General features: G+C 47.4%; 1 protein-coding gene across 14 annotated transcripts in view; it reads left to right on the forward strand.

The window, feature by feature from the left end:
* The window catches only part of PDE9A (phosphodiesterase 9A), a 97569-nt gene that overhangs the window by 39230 nt on the left and 33230 nt on the right, over window positions 1-25109 (forward strand). For 12 of the 14 annotated variants that reach the window (XR_012331638.1, XR_012331632.1, XR_012331631.1 and 9 more), the window contains exon 4: window positions 4298-4341. The exons of 1 other annotated variant lie outside the window; for it this stretch is intronic. Coding sequence is in view for 5 of the 13 variants with exons in the window: in XM_073804541.1 (XP_073660642.1) it covers window positions 4298-4341 (44 nt within the window). In the remaining 8 variants the exon portion in view is untranslated. Of the gene's footprint in view, window positions 1-4297; window positions 4342-10612; window positions 10717-25109 lie in introns of those variants that run through there. One more of the 14 variants, XR_012331637.1, reaches the window with a different exon arrangement.

The following is a 25109-nucleotide window of genomic DNA, read 5'->3' on the forward strand; positions in this document are numbered from 1 at the left end:
TAGTCCAACCAAACCAGTGACCGTCAGCCCTGCCTGCAGGTTCAAACCACCAGGGATCATCAAAAAGGCTCTGGTGACCAGAGCCCCACTAGAACCCAGGAAATGTGGATTTTTGAGGGATTTTTTTTTAAAGCTCACCGGGTGATTCCAGTGTGCAGCGAGGGTGAGAACCACAGGTGTAAAGTGGGCAAAAGCTAAGAAACTACTCTTGATAGTAGTGTGCTCACTTGATTGCAGGGTGCTCAGCCTGCCAGGGACCAGAAGCTCACCTCTACCAGACGCAGGGTGTCCCCTTCTCAGAAAGTGCTGGAAACATTTTGTTTCCTCCCAGGAAGCTGGTGTCCCTCCAGCTTCCTCCGCCACTGAAGACCCTGCAGCCCTTCGGTCCAGCCTTGTCAACACCTGTACCCTGCCCCCAGCCTCGGATTCAGGAACCGCCTCCCGGGAGAGGCTCTCCTGCAGGCGCCAGCTCGTCCACCTTGCCTGCTTGCTGCCCAGTTCACACTCGCAGGGGCCGCTTTTCACAGCCTCTTCTCCAAATTACAAGGGCTCTTGACTGTGATCACCTGGTTACCGATCAGAAGTCGGGGTCCCAGTTTTCCCATCTCTTATACTAAACTTTTCGGCTCATTTCAAACCAGATCTCATGACCTTCTGAGTCTTCCTTCAAAATGCTTCTTCCCTTAATGATCAGAGAATGTTCAGACCCGCATTTTAAATAACCTGGTACCTATTTACCTAAGTCAGAGAGGCTCTAATCTAGCAATGGGCTGAGTAGCTTCCTCTCTCTTTTGGAGCTGATAAGAAAGGTGATGGATTGCTAATCCCCATTCCTAAAGACTAACGAACACAAGCAGACACATCCCAGCTTTGTTCATGTCACGCTCGGCGGAACCGAGCGTCTGGTCCCAGTGCGCTCCTTTCTGGACAAGGGGACATTGTGGATCCCATGGTGCCCCGCTGACCAGCGTGTTGCTTCTTGACCACCCTTCCATTTCTGCCTCTGCTGCTTCAAGATCCTTGTTGAAGGAGAGAAACAGACCCTTAAGTAGTAGGAGGAAAAATGGGGCATGTGGAGAGAGGGGAGGGCCAGGACGGCTCCTGTATTTGCGGTTTTAGCCAAGGTGTGATACACGAAGCTGTCCGCCAGATGAAATGGCTGGGCGCTTACAAGGATGGTGTGTGTGCCCATCCCCTCCGCTGGGGAGAAACGCTTCCTGGAGTCCGGCGCAGCTCCCAGTAAACGTGTTTGAAAAGACGCATTTTGGAAAAAGACAAATACAAGTTCAAGGCGAATGGAAAGTGGTTTATCTCAGTTCCGTTGCTGAGGAAGAAATGATGAAGCTGCGAGTCAATTTAGGCCGAGGCAGGAGTTCATTCAGTCGTGGAAGCGGCATAACTGCTTCTGAGGACATTCCTGCTGTCGAGTCAAGAGGATTAAGGAACCAGGGGCCAAGGGTAATCTTGGGGATCCAGCTGTGGTCAGCGCCTCTGACATGGGGAGCGGGGGGCGTTTCAGGACACGCGGCTCTGTCTCTCCCCATCCACGCCTCCGGCACCTCCTCTGTGCCGTCACTGTCACCTCCCGGCCAGCGTGGGCTTGTGGGGAGCAGGGGAAGACAGTCCTTGTGGCCGCAGGGGAGGGAGAGAGAAGAAAAAGAGGGGAAGGGATGGCCCCTTCCTGCGCCCCTCGGGCCCGGGATCCCGTCTCTCCACCCACTGCCCCAGCATCAGTGCTGCTCATGGGGCTGAGGGAGGAGGAGAGAGGAGAGGTGACGCCCACCTCGTCTTGGCTGTCCGCGCCCCTCAGCCCATCGCCGCAGCCCTGGCCCCCCCCCCCGGAAATGCCGACACGTGCTCTGGATACGCCCCTGGTTCAAAGTCAGCCCCACACACGCGGTGGGCTTCAGGGAGGTTCCCCCTTCGCTGAGCGGTGGGCTTGAGGGAGGTTCCCCCCTTCGCTGAGCGGTGGGCTTCAGGGAGGGTCCCCGCTTCGCTGAGCGGTGGCTCCTGGAAACCTGCAAGCTGGCGAGGCTGACGGCTGCTGGGAGGGCCGGGGAGGGTGGACCCGCCCTGCTCGCCATCAGTGAGGACAGAGGCAGCTGTGTCCCCTTGGCCAAGCCCCGCCCCAGCCGGTGTCTCACCTGCTCTGCAGCTGGAGCCACACCTCAAGCCGCGTGGACTCTGAACAGGCTGTTCTGCGATCTCCCAGGACCCAAACACCATCACCGTGAAGCCTCTGTAGGGAATGTTCCCCAAGTCCCAAATAACCAACTTCCGGGGGCCTTTGGAAGAGGACCTTTCCCCAAGCAAGGTGCACGCTCCTGAGGGGGAGATGGGTGGGGGTGACTCGCCCCTCACGGGCTCCACCAGGAGGAAACCCTTGCGGGGAGGCGGGACCTGAGACCACCGTGGGCTTGTCCGTCCATCACCTATTAGTGCCACGCGGTTGTTATTTTTATACCTTATTGGCATTTTAAATGTAAACCATCTTCCGTGTGCCCTATACCTGTTAAACCACAGGTGGGATGCCCAGTTAGCCCCTGTTAAGAGTCTGGTGTTTGGTGTAACTCCTTCCAGAGTCTCTGTGCTTTCTTTCTCCATCGCTGAGCGGATTCTCCGTCTGTGGCCCTGTAACTTGCCGTGTCTCCCTAACGAGGTGTTGTAGGCAGCCCTCCACGTCAGTACTTGCTCACTCATCTCCATCTTTTTGACACTGAATGACACGCCACAGTTCAGCTAATGTGTCACCCACCCCCGGCAGAGAGGGGCCCGCATATTTCTTAGCCATTCAGATGGCAGCATTCACGTCCTTTCAACGTGTACTTGACCGCGGAACGTAGGATCTGTGAGGGCACAGCGTTCTTGCCTGATTCACTCTTTTTTCCTTTTTTTAATTTATTTTTTTATTTTTGGGTGCATTGGGTCTTTTTTGCAGTGCACAGGCTTCTCACTGCGGTGGCTTCTCTTGTTGTGGAGCACGGGCTCTAGGCGCGCAGGCTTCAGTAGTTGTGGCACACGGGCTCAGTAGTTGTGGCTCGCAGGCTCAATAGTTGTGGCGCTCGGGCTTAGTTGCTCCACAGCATGTGGGATCTTCCCAGGCCGGGGCTCAAACCCGTGCATTGGCAGGCGGACTCTTAACCACTGCGCCACCAGGGAAGCCCTGATTCACTCTTATATCACCAGAACCCAATCACAGTGAGCACTGAGTGTAAAACATGTTGAATGAATGAACGAGTGACATGTGAAGGTATCCCTGTGTAAGATAACCAAAAGAGTTAATACTTCCGTTCCTAGGTTCACGTGCTGAGACAAAGGATTTTACATTTGAATCAGTGCTGCTAGGTTGTTTTCCCATAGGTGATGGCAATCCGTACTCCCACTAGCAATACCTGTGAGACCCTGAGTCCCTGTGCCTCATAGCATTCATGTTACCAGGTTCTAAATTTGGGTAAAAAAATAGCCTCTTTCTCTTCCCTGGTGGCGCAGTGGTTGAGAGTCCGCCTGCCGATGCAGGGGACGTGGGTTCGTGCCCTGGTCCGGGAAGATCCCACATGCCGCGGAGCGGCTGGGCCCGTGAGCCATGGCCACTGAGCCTGCACGTCCGGAGCCTGTGCTCCGCAACGGGAGAGGCCACAACAGTGAGAGGCCCGCGTACTGCAAAAAAAAAAAAAAAAAAAAATAGCCTCTTTCTTCAGGTCCCTCTTTTTATTTTTATTAACTGTTATCGATGATTGCCTGTTCCTATTCTTTGCCTATTTTCCATTGACTTGTCTCCCCCCGACCTTTGCCAGAGGTCCTTGTATGTCAGGGACAGTGACCCTTACTCTGCCTTTCCTATCACCAGTATCCTCTCCCCACCCCCTGTGGGTCTCATGATTACCGGTGGTGACATCACCGAGGTGCCAGTGCATTTTCGACTGAGTTATTGACACCATCCTCTCTTGTGCACTTGGGGGATGCAGTCTCCAGGAGCTCAAAGCAAAAGAGGGAGAGCCTCCCGCATCAGTCAGGTGTCAGGACAGACCAGGACAGTTCTGTACCATCCCAGCTGCATTCAACATGTTTATTTTATTAACCAAATATGAACATTATAGAGGAGGTCCGTTGTTTAAATGATATATTTAAAGTATTTAGAATTCTTCTGAATGAGAAAGCTCAGACCTGCCAAAGAAATTCGTTTTAAAAAGACCTAATTCGCTGAATCCTAATTCAGCCCGAGTGCTTCTCTCTCGAACCAGATGTACATGAACATCTTTGACAGCATCTTACAGTGGAACTGCCTTCTCTCTTGCAGGACTCCCTACAAAGTGAGACCTGTGGCCATCAAGCAGCTCTCTGGTAAGGCCTTGCTATCATTTTTTAAATTAAAAGAAAACAAAAAGCTCCAGGCTGCACCTGTGATGGAATATGTATGAGTTAGGCGTTGAATCTGAAGCCCGGTACTGTTACAGAATGTAAAGCCACGTACTGCTGCAGAGACAGCCATACGCTGCCCTCCACAAACCCCCAGGGTGCCCAGTCCCACCCCCTCCCACCCGGTCCTGACGACTTAGCAGACACTGGGTGACACCCCACTCTTGTCTCCCTGGGCCCAGTATCTGTCCTGACCATTCAGACTGTGAGTCAAAAGGCCAGCCCCCAGGATGCCTCATACAGTCAGTGGTGTTGTTTTCTTAAAATCCCATTTCCTTTTGAATCTTCGGTCGCTCTTATTTATGTATGATGTATGCCTAATAAAATGCTCCCATTTAAGTGTATATTTTGATAAACCTTGAAAGTTCTATACATCCTTGTTAACTACCACCAAAACCAAGACTGGGAACATTTACATCACCTAAAAATGTTCTCTTGTGTTCTCTCCCGCTTAACCCCTGTCCCTCCGCTCCCGGCCCCTGTCAGCCACCAGCCGCTCTTTGACACCATAGATTAGATTTGTCTTTTTGAGAGTTCCATAGAAAATGAAATCACGTAACGTGTGTCCTCTCTTTTTTTGACTCGACCGAATGTTTTTGAGGCTCGTCCACGTGTTGTGTGTATCAGTGATTCTTTCCTTTTTATTGGTGAGTCACGTTCCAGGTATGGCTGGACCACAGTTGTTTTATCCATTCACCTGTTGAAGGACATCTGGGTTATTTCCGGTTGGGGACTTTTATGAATAAAGCAGCTGTGAGCATCCCAGTACAAGCATTTACAGGGACGTGTATTTTTATTTCCCTTGGAGTCAATGGGATTGAATGGGATTGGTGGATCGCATGGTTAAGTGTATATCTCACTTTATAAAAGGTACTGCCAGGTAATTTCCCTGCACATCTTGCACCCCCACCCATAATGTACAAGAGTTCCCGTTGCTTCACAGTCTCAGCAGCACTTGATATTGTCAGTCCTTTTTGTGTTAATCAGTTCTATTGGGTGTGGAGTGGTACTGCATTTGGTTTTAATTTGGTTTCCCTAGTGATTAATGATGGTGAGTATCTTTAAAGTATTTCCTGGTCATTCTTAAATCTTCTTTTATGAAGTGTTTGTTCAAATCTTTTCTGATTTGTTGGTCGTGGTGGTGGTGGGTAGTTTTCCCTCTCACTCTTGAATTGAAAGCATTCCTGGTATATTTGGGATACACACCTTTTGTCAGGTAGATATTATAAATATCTTCTCCTGGTCTGCAACTTGCTGCTTCTTTTTCTTATGAGTGTCTTTCAATAACCAGAATTAAATTTTGATTAGGCCCAATTTACCAGTTGTTCTTTTATGGTTTGTACTTTTTGTGGCCAAAGAAATCTTATTTTATCCCATAGTTGTGAAGTTTTCTCCTCTGTTTTCTTCTACAAGTTTTATAGTTTTAGCTTTTGCATTTAGGTCAGTGGTCCATTTTGAGTTAATTTTTGTGTATGGTCTGAGGCAAAAGTTGAGGTTTATTTTTCTTTTTAAAATTTAATATTAATTTAATAATTTTTTTAAAATTGATGTCTACAGAATAGAATTTTGATGCCACCCATACTGCGCCGGATGGTGTGTGAGTGAGGCCCTGATGTTTCTGTGTCTCAGGGTCTCATCTTTCAAGTGACAACATTTACATAGGAGCACTGGTTGCTTTAAATATTTTTATGCCTGAGTAGCTCTTTATGAAAACTCTTAATTCAGTTCTTTTGATAGTAGATGTTAGAATAAAATCTGAGTTCTAACTTTTTTCGTATGAAAATAACTTTTTAAAAAATAAATTTATTTATTTATTTTTGGCTGCGTTGGGTCTTTGTCGATGCGCACAGGCTTTCTCTAGTTGCGGCGAGCAGGGGCTACTCTTTGTTGCGGTGCGCGGGCTTCTCATTGCGGTGGCTTCTCTTGTTGTGGATCACGGGCTCTAGGCACGTGGGCTTCAGTAGCTGTGGCACACAGGCTCAGTAGTTGTGGCTCACAGGCTCTGTAGTTGTGGCGCACGGGCTTAGTTGCTCTGTGGCATGTGGGATCTTCCCGGACCAGGGCTTGAACCCGTGTCCCCTGCATCGGCAGGCAGACTCTCAACCACTGCACCACCAGGGAAGCCCCTTAATTCCATTTTTTTTCCTCCACTCTTGATTTATGAAGTGTACTTCTTTGTCTTATCTCTTTGTGGCTGCTCTTGGTGTTCCAATATGTACCAGTGACTCATCACAGTCTGCCTTTCAGTTCCATTACCCCACTTCACAATGATGTAAGACTCTCAGAATAGCATGATTCCATTTCTCCTACCTCATTCTTTGTGCTTTATGTCACACATTTTACTCCTACGTATGTTATAGACCCCATGATACACTGTTATCATCTTTGCTGTCGACACTTATATTTTTTTCTTCGTGTCTCTGTATATTCATGTTTGCCCTTTGTTATGTTGTGGACCATCTGGATTTTGTTTTCTTCCATTAAAGAGCATAGGCTCTGTCCTGGCAGACAGTTAAGCAACTTACAAATCAGTTTGATGCCTTTGAGACCTGTCTTTTAGCTTTGCTAGGACGGTTCTAGAGAACCCCTACTCCAGGGAGAGTTCCGTCCTGCAGCTGAGGCGCCACCCCTGTGGGGTCCCCACTGACGCCCTGGTGACCACCAAGCATTCCTGACTCCAGCTCTTCGGAGCTCAGACATTTGGAAATGAGGTTTGAGGTTGCTGGGGGCAGGTCATGTGGGACCTTGAAGGTCCATGAGGAGCTGGTGCCTTGATTCCCATGTGGGAAGGGCAGGGGAGGTGGTGAGGAGTGATCAGATCCTGGCGTGTTCTGAAGGAAGAACCAGGCTTATTTCCTGACTGAGTGGAAGTGAGATATAGAAGAAAGAGCAGTTGGAGAAGCCTCGGGGGTCTGGCCTGAGCCACAGAAAGGGTGGAACAGCAGCCCTGTGAGGGTGTGAGCTGAGGGTGACGTGGGCTCAGGGCGGCGGGGGCGGGGGGGGCGTGGTTTGCCTGTTGGACGTCAATATCGAGTAGACGGGTCTAGGGAAGCCGTCACACCTGAGCTGGGGATGTGACAACGTGACACTGGACTGTCGGTGTGGGTGGTGTTTGCAGCCATGGACCTGATGAGCTCCCCAGCCAGGGAGGGACCGAGGACGGAGCCCTAAGACGCCACACTGGGGGACAGCATTCCCTGCGACGGCCGCTGACGACTTGACACCATCCAGAAGAGGGTCCCTTTGAAGAACAAAGGGGAAGAAAACAAGCCGAGCAGGTGGACGGGACAGGGATGAGCTTCCGGAGAGGAAGACGGGGGCGCGTGGCAGCGTGATCAGATGTCTGCACAATCCTCGCTAGAGGGAGAAGAAAGAGGATTTTGTGTGACTCTCTGCCCTCTGGGAATTGCTCGTAGGAGTCTTTAACTCTTTGAGCTTCTCTCTCTGGAAATAGCCTTCCGTCTCCCATCCATCAACACCTGGCCTGGCTTCCTGGAGCCTCTCAGCCTTCGCCCCCGCTCAGTAACCGGTCCTGGCCGTGCAGCCCTGAGTCAGGGCCTGTAAGGAGCCCCACCAGCCCTGCAGTCACCAGGCCACATTCACGATGGCGGGAAAAACAACCTCACGAGAGGACTCAGGAACCTTGTGTCCAGACTTACATGCAGCTGCCGGGGCCCGTGGGCCTGGCCTCTCCTGGAGGCCCCGCCGTCTTTGCTGATCCTCTGAGCCACACGTGTCAATAAACGCCCCTAGCGGTCCTGGTGGGGCCGGGCAGTGCAGAAATGCCCCAGTCTTCCTGTTTTGCTGTTTAAATATTAGGAAACAGTGAAGAGAAGAGTATTGCGGGAAACATGACTTTTCATAGAAGAGGACGGGCCAGTCCTGACCCAGCAACCACGTGTATAAGAAGGCCAGCCACCGTCCAGCTGCAGATGTAAATGCAAAATGCACACCAAGTTTTGAAGACTCAGCATGGAGAAAAGGAACGCAAGATAGCTCATGAGGAACGTTTACATTTCATGTTATCTTACTGAGATGTAATTCACACAGCATAAACCCCCCATTTTAAAGGCACAAATTCAGTAGTTTGTAGTGTACGCACCTCGCTGTGTAGCCATCACCACTCTCTAACGCCAGGTTTCCACACCCCCAGAGGAAGCCCCGTAGCTGCCAGCACCTACTCCCATCCCCTCACCCTGCTCCCTGGCAACCACTTGTCTGCCTTCCGTCCCCGTGGATAGGCCTGTCGTGGACGTGTCGTGTAACAGAGTACGCGGCCCTTTGTGCCTGGCTTCGTTCGCTTGGCCCGATGTAGGCAGGGTTCCTCTGTGTTGTAGCGAAGGTCAGCGCTCGTCCTGTTGTGTGGAAGAGCCACGTGGTGTTTTCCACTCATCGGCTCATGGGCAGTTTGGGTGTTTCCACTTTTTGGCTAATGTAAATGGTGCAGTTGTGAACAGGTGTGGGCAAGTTTTCCTAGGAATGATACATGTTGAAATGAGATCTTTTTGAGGTAAGTTGAGTTAGATAAAATATTTCAGTTAAAAAAACAAGAGCCCAGCCACCTTGGAGGAAGGGCCTAAGAAAAGAGCACATGCAGACTAAGGGCTTCCGCCTCTGAGTCCCCTGCCTGTGGACTCCCTCTGCACGGGAAGCTCTGAGGGCTGACGCCCCGAGAACGGTCCTCCTGCCAGAGAGGGAGCCGCGGGCAAGTGTTTGGCTTCCTTGCCCCTGGGTGGAGCGGTGGGGACAGTTTACACATCGAATATGCAGTTGCCCAAAGGGACCCCAGAACGATCAGCCCAGATGCCCCTGCTCATCGGCTCACAGTTCCCTGCTTTTCCTCCACTCCCCACGCCCCCCAGCCTTCCTGGGACCACCTCCACGTGCCCTGCTGGCGCCTGATTCCTTGTCTCCGGGTCGGCTTTGGAAGATCCAAACCTAAGAAGCAGGAACCGTCCAGCTGCCATCGTTCAGGTGTCAGTTGGGTGAAGTGGTCTCAGGAAAGCGACTGACCACGCTGCACCGCAGTTACCCGGCAAAGTAGGAATTAGGATACACGCCCGCATGGTTCTTACGAGGATAAATGAAGTAATTCATACAAAATGCTTAGCACGGTGCGTGACACTTGGGGAGCGCTCGCTAAATGGTGCTATCATTTAAAATGCCCTAGAGGACACGTTTGCACGGCTGAAGCTGTGCCTGTCTGGAATTGCTGAATTTTCGTGGAGCCAGGACTGCTTCCTAAGGTCTGAACACGGAGGGCTGGCTCCTGCCTTCACTTGCCAGTGAAGTTAACGCTTGACTTTGAGCGCAGGCATGCTGCTTCGGAGAAATAATAATGCTTCTTCATAATATTTTCTATTTTTAGTGCAGTTTCACTGCCCACAGCTTGGTCATCGTAGCCTTAGTCATCTTTACTTGTATTCTTTTGAAAACAAAAAGGGTTCAGTGTATAAAACGAAAGCTCCTATTCTCCCGTGAGGTCTCTTAGGGGCTTAGCGCACTTCTGCTTTCTTTAGCTTTAGGGAATTGCGTGTTCACCTGCTCCTTGGGGTGGTTTAGGCGACAGCGGGAACACTGAGCCCATCACTGTCAGGAAGGCAGGTGGCAAACGGTAATACCGGACACAGAGTCGGCATGTGATGACTACAGAATCTGGTCCAGTCGGCTCTTGGTGTCCGCGGTCCCACATCCACAGATGCGGAGGGCCGACTAAGGTACCAAAGTCATCAGCAGATTTTGCTGTCCTCGGGGGCAGGGGTCTTGGAACCAATCCCCTGCAGATACCGAGGACTGACCGTACCTCTGGGAAGCAAAACTTCAAACAGGAAGCAAACGCTCTCCGCCGCTAGGCATCTGCAAAAACCAGTCACACACATATCCGTGTCCCCTCTAACTGTGCGGTGAGATGCACAGACATGAAGGGTACCATCTGCTGAACTTCCATAAAAGAGCACACGCGTGTAGCCACCACACCAGTCAAGACAAAGAACGCTTTCATCGCCCCAGAAAAATTCCCTTGTGCTTGTCTTCAAATCTGTTCCCACGCACCGTGAGAAACCACCGCTTCTTTTGCCACAGGCAGATTGCTTTTTCCTGATCTTAAATTTCATGAGAATGGAACCACACAGAGTGAGCTCTTTTGTGTCTGCATTCCCTCGCTCAGGATCATGTTTTCAAGATTCATGCGTGTCGTTTATTTACTTTGTCTCGCTGAGTAGTAGTCTGTTTCATGAGCGCTCCACCACTGGTCGTTAAGTCTCCTGCGGATGGACGTTTCCAGTTTGGGGTTAAGCTACGGTAAGCATTGTGCACGTCTTATTATGGACATATTTGTCAGTTATCGTGGGTGATACCTAGGCGTGATGTTGCTGGTTCGTATGCCCAACTGTCTTCCCAGGCGGCTGTACCATTTACGTTCCCACCAGTAATGTATGAGTGATCCCGTTGTCACATCCAACCCAACACCAGGCGTTCTCAGTGTTTTTAATTTTCGGCACTCAAGTCGGCGTAGAATTGTATTTCACTACGGTTTAAATTTACATTTCTCGATGACTTAATAATTGTTGAGCGTGGTTTCCTGTGCTTATTGGGTACTTGAATATCTCACCTCGTGAAGTGTCTGTTCCAAGTATTCTTGTGCAGTTTTTAGACTGTCGTATTAGTGTTTATCGCTGGTTTATAAGAAACCATATATTCTGGATATAATCCATTTGTGAGATGTATATATAGCAAGTATCTTTTCCCAGTTTGTGACTTACCTTTTTCGTTTTCTTAAAGAGGTCGTCTGATGAGCAGAAGTTTTTAACTTGATGCAGTTAATTGAACAAGTTTTCTTTTATGTGTAGTACTTTCTGTGTCTTCTTTAAGAATCCTTTCTCTACCGCAAGGTCATGAAGATACATTTTCAGGAAATTTAGGGTTATAGCTGTTATATTTCAATCTGTGATCCATTTCAAATTAATCTTGTGTATGGTGTGAGGTAGGAGTTGTGGTCTCTTTTTTTTTTTTTTCATACATGTACCCAGTTGTCACAGTATCCTTTGTTAAAAAAGAGTTTCCTTTTCCATTGAACCACTTTGGCATGTTTATTGAAAATTAATTGACTCTATATGTGTGAATCCCTTTCTGGACTCTCTGTTCTGTTTCATGGATCTGTCTGTCTGTCCTGACACCAAGACCACACTGGCTTAATTGCTAGAGCTTGGAATCCGGTAATCTTCCACGTTCGTACTTCTTTTTCGGTTGTTTTGGTTCTATGGGTCCTTTTCTTTTCCCTACAAATGTTAGAATAAAGAATCAACGTGTTAATTTCTTTCAAAAAGGCTTCTCTACTTGAACTGGGATTGCATTCAGTATATAGATTAATTTGGGAATAATAAAATCTAAACAATATTGAGTCTTCCAACCACGAGCATGATACATCCCTCCACTCAGCAACGCTTATAGCTTTCAGAATAGATAGAGGTCCTGCATATCTTTTGTTAAATCTGTTCCTCTGCATTCTCTGTTTTCTGGTGTTATTGTAAATGGAGTCTTCACGTAATTTTCCATTTGTTTGCTCCTCATTTACAACAGATATTTGTGTGTTGACGTAGTACCTTGTGACATTGCTTATTAGCTCATGGGTTAGTTCTGGTAGTTGTTTCATAGAATCTTAGGATTTTCCATAAAGACAATCATATCTTCTAAAAATAAAGACAGTTTTACTTTCTACATTCCAGTCTTTTTGGATTTTATTTCTTTTACTTGTCTTGTTGCATTGGTTGAAACTGCAATATGGTTTAAATAAGACTGAGAGCAGACATCCTTACCTCATTCCAGCCTCAGGGGAAATGCATTCACTCTTTCACCATTGGGTGTGACGTGAGCTGCAGGTTTTTTTGTAGGTGCTCTCTGTCAGATTGAGGATGCCCTCTTCTCCCAGTTCACAAAGAGGTTTTTTTTGTCAAATCTTCTGTGTTAAATTTTATCAGAGGTTCTTTGTGCATCGACTGAAATGGGTTGAGGGAGTTTCCTTTTATTCTTAGTTTTCTAATGTTTTTTTCCATCATAAATAGGTGTTAGATTTTTGTCACATGTTCTTTCTGCATCTACTGGGATAACATGATTTTTCTCCTTTATTCTGTTAAGGCAGTGAATTATACCGACTAATTTTCGAATGTTAAAACAACTTTGCATTTCTGGGATAACCCCACTTGTATTCCCAGGAAGTGTTCCTAGGAAAATACTTAGGAATAAATTTAACAAAGGGTATACAGGACCTTTACCCTGATGTAGGATGTAGTCCCTTTTTATATATTGCTAGATTTTATTTTTTAATAATATGTTAAGGAGTTTTGTGTCCATGCTCACGTAGGACGTTGGCTTATAACTTTCTTCTTGTAATGTCTTTGTCATGCTTTGATTGTGGGGTTATGGTGGCCTTATAAAACATATTGGGGCATTTACTTTCTTCTCTGTTTTCTGAAAGATTCTGTGTAATTTTGGTGTTATTTCTTCCTATATTCATTTACATGTAATGTATTTCTTGATATGCTTGAGGTTAGATCTACCATGTTGCCATTTGTTTTTCTTATTGATCTTGGGTTCGGTTTCCTGGTTCCTCCTCTTCTCCCTTCTCTTGGGTTCATTGGATAAGCTTTTGTATTCTATTTTATTTCTTCTGTTGACTCTTTTTTTTGTTAATGGAAGAAATTAGCTCTTTTTTTAAAGTCTTTATTGAATTTGTTATAATATTGCTCCTGCTTTATGTTCTGGTTTTTTGGCCACGAGGCATGTGGGATCTTAGTTTCCCGACCAGGGATCAAACCCATACCCGGTGCGCTGGAAGGCGGAGTGTCAACCACTGGGTCGCCAGGGAAGTCCCTCTTCTATTGACTCTTTACCTCTGCTTTTTGCACTATTTTTAGTTGGTTGTTATATTTCACCGTGCATCCTTCACCTTTTTTTTTTAATTGCAGGCTTTATTTGTTGGAGATCAATAAAAACACAAAATTGAGTGAAAAGTACAGAGTTCCCACACATTCCCTCCTTATACACTCACTCAGTCTCTCCCACCGTCTGCATCCCGCCTCAGAGCTTTACATTCGTCCCAGTCAGCCAACACTGACACGTCATTGTCAACCAAAGTCCATAGTTTACATCAGGGTTCACTCTTCGTGTTATACAGTCTGTGGGTTTTCGGATGCATAAAGACCTGCATCCACCACTACAGGGTCATACAGAGTAGTTTCTCTGCCCTAAAAATCCTCTGTGCTCCACCTTTTCATTCATCCCTCCCCCTAGACCCCTGGCAACCACGGATCTTTTTACTGTCTCCACAGGGGTGCCTTTTCCAGAATGTCCGTAGCTGGAATCATACAATCTTCAGCCTTTTCAGATCGGCTTCCTTCACTAGGTACTATACATTTCAGGTTCCTCTATGCCTTTTCATAGCTTCATAGTTCATTTCTTCTTAGGGCTGATTTGTTCCTTCCCCTATTGAAGGAAGTCTTGGAGTGCTTCAAAGTTTTGGCAGTTATGAACAGAGCTGCTATAAACATTTGTGGGAAAGTTATGTGTGGACATAACTTTTCAGCTCCTTTGGGTAACTGCCCAGGAGTGCAGTTGCTGAATCATACATTTAATTTTGTAAGAAACCACCAAACTGGGACTTCCCTGGTGGTCCAGTGGTAAAGAAGCCGCCTTCCAATGCAGGGGACACGGGTTCGATCCCTGATCGGGGAACTAAGATCCCACATGCCACGGGGCAACTAAGCCCACACGCCACAACTACTGAGCTCACGCACCCCAACTAGAGAGCCTGTGTGCTGCCAACTACAGAGGCCACGCGCTCTGGAGCCCCCATGCCACAACTAGAGAAGAGAAAACCCACACACCACAACTAGAGAGAAGCCCATGCGCCGCAACGAAAGATCGTTCGTGCCGCGACTAAGACCCAATGCAACCTAAATAAATAAATATTTTTTAAAATGTTTTAAAAAGAATCAAGAAACCACCAAAATACCTTCCAAACTGGCTGCTCCATTCTGCATCCCCACCAGCAGTGATGAGAGTTCCTGTTGCTCCACAGCCTCGCCAGCATTTGGTGATGTCAGTGTTTTGGATTTTTGCCATTCTAACAGGTGTGAAGTGGTATCTCATTATGGTTTCAATTTGCAGTCCGCTAACGTTATTCAGCATCTTTTCATGTTTATTTGACATCTGTATATCTTTTTTTTCTCAAAGTGTCTTTTCAGATCTTTGCCCATTTTTAAATCATCCTTAACTTTTTAGCCTAGTTACAATTAATATTGTGCCACTTCACATAAAAAGTAAGGACTTTGCAGCAGTAAAATTCCTCCCCACAACCTTTGAGCTATTGCTGCAATACACTTTATTTGTTTATTTATTTATTTATTTTTGCGGTACGTGGGCCTCTCACTGTTGTGGCCTCTCCCGTTGTGGAGCACAGGCTCCGGACGCACAGGCTCAGCGGCTCCGCGGCATGTGGGGTCTTCCCGAACCGGGGCACGAACCCGTGTCCCCTGCATCGGCAGGCGGACTCTCAACCACTGCACCACCAGGGAAGCCCTGCAATACACTTTACATCTATGCTTCACACTGAATGTTTGCGTCCCCCCAAAAAAAATTCACATGCTGAGATCCTAACCGCCAATGTGATGGCATTTGGGGGTGGGGCCTTTGAATGGTGAGTAGGTCATGAGAGCAGATCCCTCATGAATGGGATTAGGGCCCTAATAAAAGAGACCCCAGAGAGCTCCCTCGCTCCTTCTGCCCTGTGAAGACACTGAAAAGCTGGCCGTCTACGTACCAGGCAGTGGCTGTCACCAGCCCCCGACCCTGCTGGCGCTCTGGTCTTGGACGTCCAGCCTCCAGAATTGTGAGAAGGAAATTTCTGTTGTTCACAAGTCACCGAGTCTCCGTGGTCTCTTAGAGCAGGCGGAGCAGCTAAGGTCATCTACTCTCAGTATAAACTCTACAATACAGTATTAAAATTTTTACTTTAAACAGTCAGCTGTCTTTTGAAGAAATAATGAAAAGAAACTTAAAGATAACTTTTTTGTAATTACCTATGTATTTGCCATCTCTGGTGCTTTTTTTTTTTCCCCCGTAGATTCCAGCTCCTGAGTGGTGTCATAGCCCTTCAGCCTGAAAATTTTCTTTTTTCCCTGAGCATCTCTTGAAGCGCAGAACAGCTAGTGACTAATTCCCTCAGCTGTTGCTTCTCTGAACATGTCTCCGTTTGCCCTCGTTTGGAAACATATTTCAGGGTGTAGAATGCTGCATTCAGAGCTTTGTTTTTGTTTTTTAAAAGAGGTCTAAAGATGTCCTTTTTTTTTTTTTTTTTTTTTTCCTGGCTTCCATTGTTCCTGCTGAGAAGTCAGCTTTTATGGTCTCTTTCCCCTGCAGATGAATCATTTCATTATGAATCATACCATCCCCTTTTTCCCCTCTGGATGCTTTCAAGGTGTTTTTCCTTTCTATCTGGGCTTCAGCACTTTGACCATGTCGTGCCCTGGTTTTCTTTCTGTTTATCCTGTTTGGTGTCCTTTGTTGAGCTTCCATGGTATATAAATGTGTTTTCATCAAATTTGTAAAATTTTCCACTATTATTTCACTACGTGTATTTTATGTACCGTTCTCACGCCTTTCCTTCTGAGACTAATTACATGCATGTTAGAAAGCTTGCTCTTATCCCTCGTGTGACGGGCTCTGTTATTTTTTTAAGATTTTTTTCTTTTTGCTCTTCAGATTGGAGAATTCCTAAGGATCTGCCCTCAATTCCCCTGACTCTGCTGCTCACTCCAAACTGCTCTAAACCCATCTGTGAATTTTTTGTTTCAGATACACTTTTAAATTCAACAGTTTCATTCTGTTCTTATTCATGGATTCCTCTTTTAAGATCCCCTGTCTGTTTACTACTTACTAACATCTTTTTTCTTTAGTTTTTGGATGTACTTACATTTGCCACATAAAAGGCAATTATAGGGACATGCTCATTTCAACTTCTGTGTCATCTGGGGTTTTTTGTTTTTAGTTTATCTTGTGCAGCCTCTGCAATTGTGCAACATTAACGTCCACAGATGGTTCTCAAAAAGGGTTCAGTCTCTTAATAGAGCTTTACAGGAGCCCTGCTATCGTGTGAACCACCTTCGATCATCTTACTGGATCGGAGTTGATCCTGACAGAATTCTCCCTGACGCCGGTCTTCTGGGGTCATGTGACACACCGTCAAAGCCCAGACGCAGTGAACCAGGCTTGACTCCCTTTGGTTTCACCGTAATTAAACGTTCCCACAGAGTGTCCCCTCACTGAGACATTCAAGGTTATCACATAATGGACAAAGTCCCTCCAGCTTGTACAGTCAATCAGGGGCTGGATCTCAGATTCAGATTCCTCCGAGGGCATCCTCAAGAGAATGTCACACCCGTGGCCTCCTCCCTGAAAAGTCCACCCCCCGACCACACCATGGAGGAGGGATGGCTCTCAGGGAGGAGGCCAGTGTGCAGAACATCTCTGCCCCCTGGGCTCCGTGCGACACTGCCCATCTTTGCAGTCCTACGTGGGGACATGCCTGGTGGGGGGCGGGGCAAGGTGGGCTTGGCCGGGTCGTGCCATGGCTTTCTCTCCGCAGCCACTTCAAGCTCTTAGGAGGCTTTACATGATCAACGTGGGCAAACCACTCAGGACAGTGCCTGGAACCTAGAAAGTGCTCCATGAAGATTGTTTTGGTTGTTGCAATCCATAGAACAATAAAGAAAACTTGCATTGCTAGCTGTCCCAGAAGCTTCTCCCTCCAAGGCATTTTTCTCAAAACTACGCGGAAAGGAGGCCATAGGGAGGAATTGTATCCAACAGCTGAGATCAGACTCAACTACGCACAGTACAAATCCCAGCTCCAAAAGCGAAAGGGGAAAAGAAAGCAACCCAGTCCCTGCCGCGGAGGTCCGGCGAGTCTGCAGTGATCCTGCGAGGACTCGGCCGAGACGGTTACGGGACATTCTCCAAATGTCGGATGTGGTCGCCAGCGCCCTTTGGTCCACTTTGCTTTCTTTGCCACATCTGAGTGGCTAACAGGAGGCGAAAGCATCTAGTCAAAGTCACACCGTGGGTCACCTGGGACGGCCCTTTGGCCGCTGATAAACAAGGGTGATTTCTCGACAGGACAGACCGTGGAAAGGGCACCTGTTGCTTTAAGGAGCGAGGCCAGGTCACTGTTCATCATATCATTTTATTGTGCTCCTGGGTTGTAAAGGAAGCGTCCTCCTTCTGCACGTCTACTTTATGACATCCATAAACAGTGAATTGCCGATGACTGTGCCCAGGGCTGGAACATCCTCTCTGGCTGGAGGGGCCCGGAGAGCCAAAGTGGGGCAGAGGTGAATTGCCCCACTTCTTTCCTGGAGAGGGGCAGCACCACCTCCCAGAAGGAGGGGCAGGAGGGGACAGAGAGGGAGTCCCCTCTAGGCCCTTCCTACACACAGCCCTGGAAATAAACGCACCCCGAATCTTCAGGGCCTTGGGGTGTCTCTTTGGGCCAAGTAATGGGGGTGATTTTCCCTAATGCAAAGCAAAACACCCCTTTCTGAAGGGATATCCATTTAAAAAAAAAAAAAAGCTTTGGGCTTCCCTGGTGGCGCAGTGGTTGGGAGTCCGCCAGCCGGTGCGGGGGGCGCGGGTTCGTGCCCCGGTCCGGGAGGATCCCGCGTGCCACGGAGTGGCTGGGCCCGTGAGCCATGGCCACTGAGCCTGCGCGTCCGGAGCCTGTGCTCCGCAACTGGAGAGGCCCCAACAGTGAGAGGCCCACGTACCGCAAAAAAAAAAAAGCTTTGGGAGGGTGTCTGTTAAGTATGTATTTTTTGAACGATGCTCAGGGCTTCAGGTGAGGTAGATAAGGTCGGACAGCTCACACATCATACTAACAGCGTGGAGACACAATAGCAACATTGTGCAACAGTTGCAGACGTATCAGGAGAGATTGGGACCCACCGTGGACTCCAGGCGGTCCACCCATCGCACCACTGGGGGCGGGGGTTCAGGTGCCGGTGTCCCCATGCAGGGTGTCCCCTCCCTGCATGCACAGGTGCGGAGCCAGCATATTACCAGGGCTGCGTTTGCTTCCATTTGCAGCGGGGGAGGAAGGTATGCGCGCCGGCCAGCTCAGGTGAGCAGAGGATGGAGGAATGGCCATGGCTGTCATTGTCTCGTCCAGCACGGGGTGGGATGAGAGGTGCCCGTCACCTGGCTGGCCTGTCCAATCAGGGCGTCACCTTCAAGGTGACCTTCAGGAATGAGGGGGCCGGGCTGTCCTGTCGATCAGTTAAACCAGATCTTTATGTCCTTCTGTGCTGCAGAGACTCAGGATTTGTCTGAAACAAGTAAACAGTTCCTGGAAGGGCTGGGAGAGGTGGAGGCGGGTTCCTCGAAGCGTCTGCAGCAGGCCAGCGTGGAGCTGGGCAGCAGCCGCCGGCATCGGGGAAGGGCAGGGCGGGGCTGAGGGGGTGGATGCTGTCCTGCCAGCCCACGGGCGGCGTCCTGCCCACAAACCCCAGTAGGCGGCTCTGCACCCGTCTGCGCAGGGTGGGCTGCTCCGGACCCCTCGGTTCTGTTCCAGCGGAAGCTCCTGGGGCCTCCCTGGTGCAGATTCACGGCCAGAATCTGGGCCGATCTAGCAGCATCCTTAAAACAGGACTCGGATTCTGCCAGGCTCCAAGATTGTCCTGGAGCTAAATTAAACGCTTCTGTGATGTGTGGGAGACCCTGCCAGCCCCAGCATTTACCCGTCGGGGCCCGTCACCTGAGAGGCCAGCCAGATAAGGCCCCCAGAATATCTAGGCTAGGCCCATCCAGGTGGAAGCAGGGAGAAGCAGCCCAGACCTGAAGAGGCTGATGAGAAGCCTACGGAGACCTCTGTGCTTACGACGGACCATTTGGCCTTTATTCAATCTTTTGCTTTTGTGAAAGCTGTGGGTGCCTAGGAGTAAATCACGGCGAGCTTGGAGCGGTGTCCCGGATGTTCGCTAGCGCGTGCTAGGTTCAGGGACACTTCTGATGGTACGTCAGCTGTTCTCATGGAGCGGAGTTTTCTCTGGAGAGCACGTGAGTCACCCATGACTCGGCTGGCTCCCCCTCAGCCTCCATCCTGTGGACCAGCAACCATTCTGCTCTGACTCCCATTCTTTCAGTCGTAGTTCCTGTCTCCCAATTTTCTCAAAAACTTCGAGATCCAGAGAGACCCCAAAGACCCAATCACGTCCAACCCTGAATTGCCAGCATCCCTGGCTGTGGCTGGTTACTCTTAAAGCTGTTTTAAACTTTGCAAAGCAAAAACACTTGAATATGCTTCGATTTTTTTAATTCGATATATGCCACGTAGCATCTAGGAAATAGATGGGCTTCCCACATGCTGTCAGACTTTTCTGATAGGGTGTGGTTTGGCCACCAAGGTTGGGCATGACTAATGTTTGCGACTGAAAACTGCTTCTTGCCCCCAGGTGCAGGGGTTTAGGGCTATCTGAGGCTTCTAGGGGAATGAAGAGCACCTTCGGGACAGTGCAGGAAAGATGTGACTGCTTTTCAGCCTGGACCTGGTTCCCCCCAGAGCTCTGCCTGTCACCCCAGGGACAGTGCACGCACCGGGGAAGACACTCAAAGCAAGAGAAGGTGTCAGAGGCCTGTGGCTGCCAGCGACCCTCAGTGATGTAATGACAACTGCTGTGGCTGTTGGCAACCCTTAGTGATGTCATAACAACACCTGTGGCTGTCAGGGACCCTTAGTGATGTCATAACGACACCTGTGGCTGTCAGGGACCCTTAGTGATGTCATAACGACACCTGTGGGTGTCAGGGACCCTTAGTGATGTCATAACGACACCTGTGGGTGTCAGGGACCCTTAGTGATGTCATAACGACACCTGTGGGTGTCAGGGACCCTTAGTGATGTCATAACGACACCTGTGGGTGTCAGGGACCCTTAGTGATGTCATAACGACACCTGTGGGTGTCAGGGACCCTTAGTGATGTCATAACACTTTTAACGTAGTAGCAACAGCCAACAGCCAACATCGGAGCGCTCGCCACGGGCTAGGCGCTGCCCTGAGTACTTTACACACATTAAGTCAATTAATTTTAAACTCGGAACTCCCCTGGGAGGAAACAGTGGCCCGCGACAGGAATGCCAGTGCTCCGGGGTGCAGGGGGTGGGGCGTGGCGGGAGGCACCTACTTCCTGCTCAGGCTCTGTTTGCGGTTGTGTGGGTGTGGCTGGCCTTCCGCATAGAGGCATTTTCTCGCTCTTTTTCCCCTTGCAAAAGAAGGCAGATTGCGCAGTTCCTGAAGAGGCAGCTCAGGGTGAAATTCCATGCATGGCAGCGGCGTGGGCTCCGCAGCCTGGGCAGTGGCGCCCTGAGGCTTTCTTGCCGCCAGCCCACCTCTGTGCCGATGCCCTTTCGGAGGACATCGGATTTGTTGCCACGGGTGGCACATGGGCTGAGGTGTAGCTATTACGTGGACCGGAATACGAGTGTCCACACCTTGGACTGAGCTGGGAGCAGGAAGGTATGGGATGAAGTGGCGAGAAGCGTTATTACTGCTGGGGCAGTAATAAATTTCGGCATCAAAATCCTATGATGCTCAAAGGAGCCTACCTCAAAAGTCCAAGGGAAAATTCCCCCTTAACTTTTTCTTTCCATTCTATCTATTAAATTTTTTATTAAACCGTTTAAAATGATTAGAGAGTCACATACAGTTGTAAGAAAAAAGGCAGAGAGACCCAGGCACCCTTTACCCTTTTTCCCCCAGTGGTAACATCTTTCAAACTGTAGTAAGATATCACCCCTGGGCTGTTGACACTGATGCAGTCCAGATACAGAGCATTCCATCCCCCCAGTGCACGAGCCCTCCTTTTATAGCCTCCCCCAGATCCCTCCCTTCTATTCCCCACCCCTCCCTAACCCCTGGCCCTCGCTAATCTGTTCTCCATCTTTATATACTTCTGTCATTTCAAGAACGTTCTGTAAATGCATTCATCCAGCGGGTGAGTTTGGGGATTGACTTTATTCACTCAGCATAATTCTCTGGAAATGCGTCCAGGTTGTTCCGTGTATCACAAGTTCAATCCTTTTTATTACTGGGTAATATTTCATGGTGTGGCCGGAATACAGTCTGTTTATCCATTCACCTACTGAAGGGCATCTGGGTTGTTTCTGGTTTGGAGCAATTAAAAATAAAAGCTGCTCTGAACATCATGTACCAGCTTTTGTGTGAACATAACTTGTCATTCTCTGCCCCAGAGGGCAATTGCTAGGTCAGACATACAGTACTTACATGTTTAGTTTTTTTAAGGAATTGCCAAACCATTTTCCAGAGGAGCTGTACCGTGTTACATTCCCACCAGCGATGTGTGAGTAATCCGGTTTCTCCACATCTTTTCCAGCACTGGGGGTTGTCACTTTTTTTTTATTTTAGCTTTTTTGATAAGTGTGCAGTGGTATCTCAGTGTGGTTCTAATCTGCATTTCCCAGTGACTCATGTAGCTCAGTAACTTGTCGTGTGCTTGTCATCCATCTATATATTCTCTCAGTAAAATGTCTGCTCGTGTGTTCTGCCCATTTTCAAGTTGGGCTGTTCTGTTTTTCACTGTCGAGTTTTGACAGTTCTTTTCATCGTCTATATTCAAGTCCTTGTCAGATACGTGGTTTGCAAATATCTTTTTCCCAGACTATAGCTTTTCATCCTCTTAACAGGATTTTTCTCAGAGAAAAGTTTTACTTTTGATGAAGCCCAGTTTATCAATTTTCCCTTTTATGGACTGTGTTTTTGGACTGTGTGTTTTGTCTGAGAACTCTCTGCCTAGCCCAAGAACCTGAACATTTTCCCCTATTTTTTTTCCTAAAAGTTTTATAGTTTTCTATTTTACATCCAGGGTCCACTTTGCATTAAGTTTTATATAAACAGTGAGGTGTAATTCGAGGCTTATTTTTGTGCCTGTGAAAGTTCAATTGCTCCAGCCCCATTCATTGGAAAAACAGTCTTTCCACCATTGAATTGCTTTTGCTCATTGGTCAAGCATCAGTTGAGCGTGTTTGTGTGGGTATCATTCTGGGTCCTCTGTTCTGTTATCTGTATCTAACATTCCACGAATGTCACAGTCTTGATTATTAGCTATGTAATAGGTCTTAAAGTCAGATAGACTGATTTGTCCCATTTTATCTTCTTTTTCAAGATTGTTTTAGCTCTCCTGGTTCCTTTGCATTTTCATGGGAATGTTAGAATAATCTTGTCTATTTCTACAAAAAATCTTGATGGGGTTTTGATAAGAATTGTGCTAAGTCTGTATATTAATCTGGGGAGAAATGACATCTTTACTATGTTGAGTCTTTCAAACCATGAAAATGGTAGGTCTCACCATTTATATATCTTTTCTTCTTTCTTTCAGCACACAGCTTCTGCATGTGTTTTGTTACATTTACACTTAAGTTGTTTGAGCTTTTCTAAGTGTTTGTAAATGGCGTTGTGATTGTAATCTCAGAGTCTCCATGGTCATCACTAGTATATAATCAATTTTGTATATTTATCTTGTATCCTGTGACTTGCCGAACTCACTTATCGGTTTTACTTTTGTATCTTGCTGAATTCTATTGCTAATATTTTGTTAAGGATTTTTGCTTCCACATCAATGAGGGATATTGATTTGTAGTTTTCTTTTTTTGTTGTCTTTGTTGAATTTAGTATCAGGTTAATACTAGCTTCATAAAATGAATCGGGAAGTGTACCCTCCTCTTCTGTTTCCTGGAAGAAATTGGTCAGAATTGTATTACTTCTTCTTTAAATGTTTGGTAGAATTCTCCAGTGAAACCATTTGCACCTGGAATTTCCGTGAGGGGAGTTTTTAAATTAGAAATTCAGTTTCCTTAATAGATACAGACTGTTCGAATTACCTAGTTCATATTGGATGGGTGTAGTAGTTCACACTTTTCTAGGAATTGGTCCATTTTCATCTAGGATGTCAAAGTATGTGTTTAGAGTTGTTTGTAGTTGTTCCCTTGTTATCCTATCGATGTCTGCAGGGTCTGTAGTGCTGTCCCCCTCTTCATTCCAAATATTGGTGATCTGTGTTTCTTAGTCTTGCCAGGGATTTGTCAGTTAATCGATATTTTTAAATAACCGGCCCTTTGTTTCATTGGTTTTCTGCTTGTTTTTCTGTTTCTATTTCATAGATTTCTGCTTTTTATTATCTCCTTCCTTCTGCTATTGCTTTAGGTTTATTTTGCTCTTCTTTTTTAGGTTCTTAGATTATTGTGTTGAGGGTTTTCCTCTCTGCTAATGCAAGCATGTCGTGCTATAAATATTCCTCTCAGCACTGCTTTAGTTGTGTCCCACAGCTAAATTTTGATGTGTTGTATTTTCATTTTCATCCAGTTCAATGTCTGTTTCTATGTCCCTTGAGACTTCCTCTTTGACCCAGGTATTACTTAGAAGTGTGTTGCTTAGCTTCACAGTGTTTGGAGATTTTCCTGCTATCTTTCTGTTACTGATTTCTAGTTTGATTCTCTTAAAGGTCGGAGACCACACTCTATATGGTTGCAGTTCCTTTACGTTTGTTGCGGGTTTTTGTGTGTGTGTGTGTGGACAGCATAGGGTCTATTTTGGTATACGCTTTGTAGGCACCTGAAAAGAATATGTGTTCTGCAGTCGTTGACAGACTTTTTTTTTAAACATATTTTTATTTAAATTTATTTATTTTTGGCTGCATTGGGTCTTCGTTGCTGCTTGTGGGCTTTTCTCTAGTTGCAGCGAGCAGGCTTCTCATTACAGTGGCTTCTCTCGTTGTGGAGCACGGGCTCTAGGTGCATGGGCTTCAGTAGTTGTGGCACATGGGCTCAGTAGTTGTGGCTTGCAGGCTCTAGAGCGCAGGCTCAGTAGTTGTGGCGCACGGGCTTAGTTGCTCCGTGGCATGTGGGATCTTCCCGGACCAGGGCTCAAACCCGTGTCTCCTGCATTGGCAGGCGGATTCTTAACCACTGCGCCACCAGGGAAGCCCCCGTTGATAGACTTTTAAATATATCTCAAGACTTTGAGACAGATCACTAACTCTTGAAGGTTATGTGGTACATTACTTTTTAAATTTTTTATTTATTTATATATTTTTTTATTGGAGTATAGTTGCTTTACAATGCTGTTAGTTTCTGCTGTACAACGAAGTGAATCAGCTACATGTGTACCTATATCCCCACGCTCTTGGACCTCTCTCCCCTCCTCCCCCCATCCCACCCATCTAGGTCATCACAGAGCACCAAGCTGAGCTTGGTGTGCTGTACAGCAGGTTCCCACTGGCTATCTATTTTACACATGGTAGTGTATTTATATCAATCCTAATCTCCCAATTCATCCCACCCTTCCCTTCCCCCACCCGTGTCCACACATCCATTCTCTACATCTACGTCTCTATTCCTGCCCCATAAATAGGTTCATCTGTACCATTTTTCTAGATTCCACATATATGTGTCAATATACGATGTTTGTTTTTCTCTTCTGACTTATTTCATTCTGTATGACAGACTCTAGGTCCATCCACATCTCTACAAATGACCCAATTTCATTCCTTTTTATGGCCAAGTAATATTCCATTGTATGTATGTACCACATCTTCTTTATCCATTCGTCTGTTGATGGGCATTTAGGTTGCTT

Source organism: Tursiops truncatus, chromosome 4, assembly GCF_011762595.2.
Source record: "Tursiops truncatus isolate mTurTru1 chromosome 4, mTurTru1.mat.Y, whole genome shotgun sequence".
Lineage (NCBI taxonomy): Eukaryota > Metazoa > Chordata > Mammalia > Artiodactyla > Delphinidae > Tursiops > Tursiops truncatus.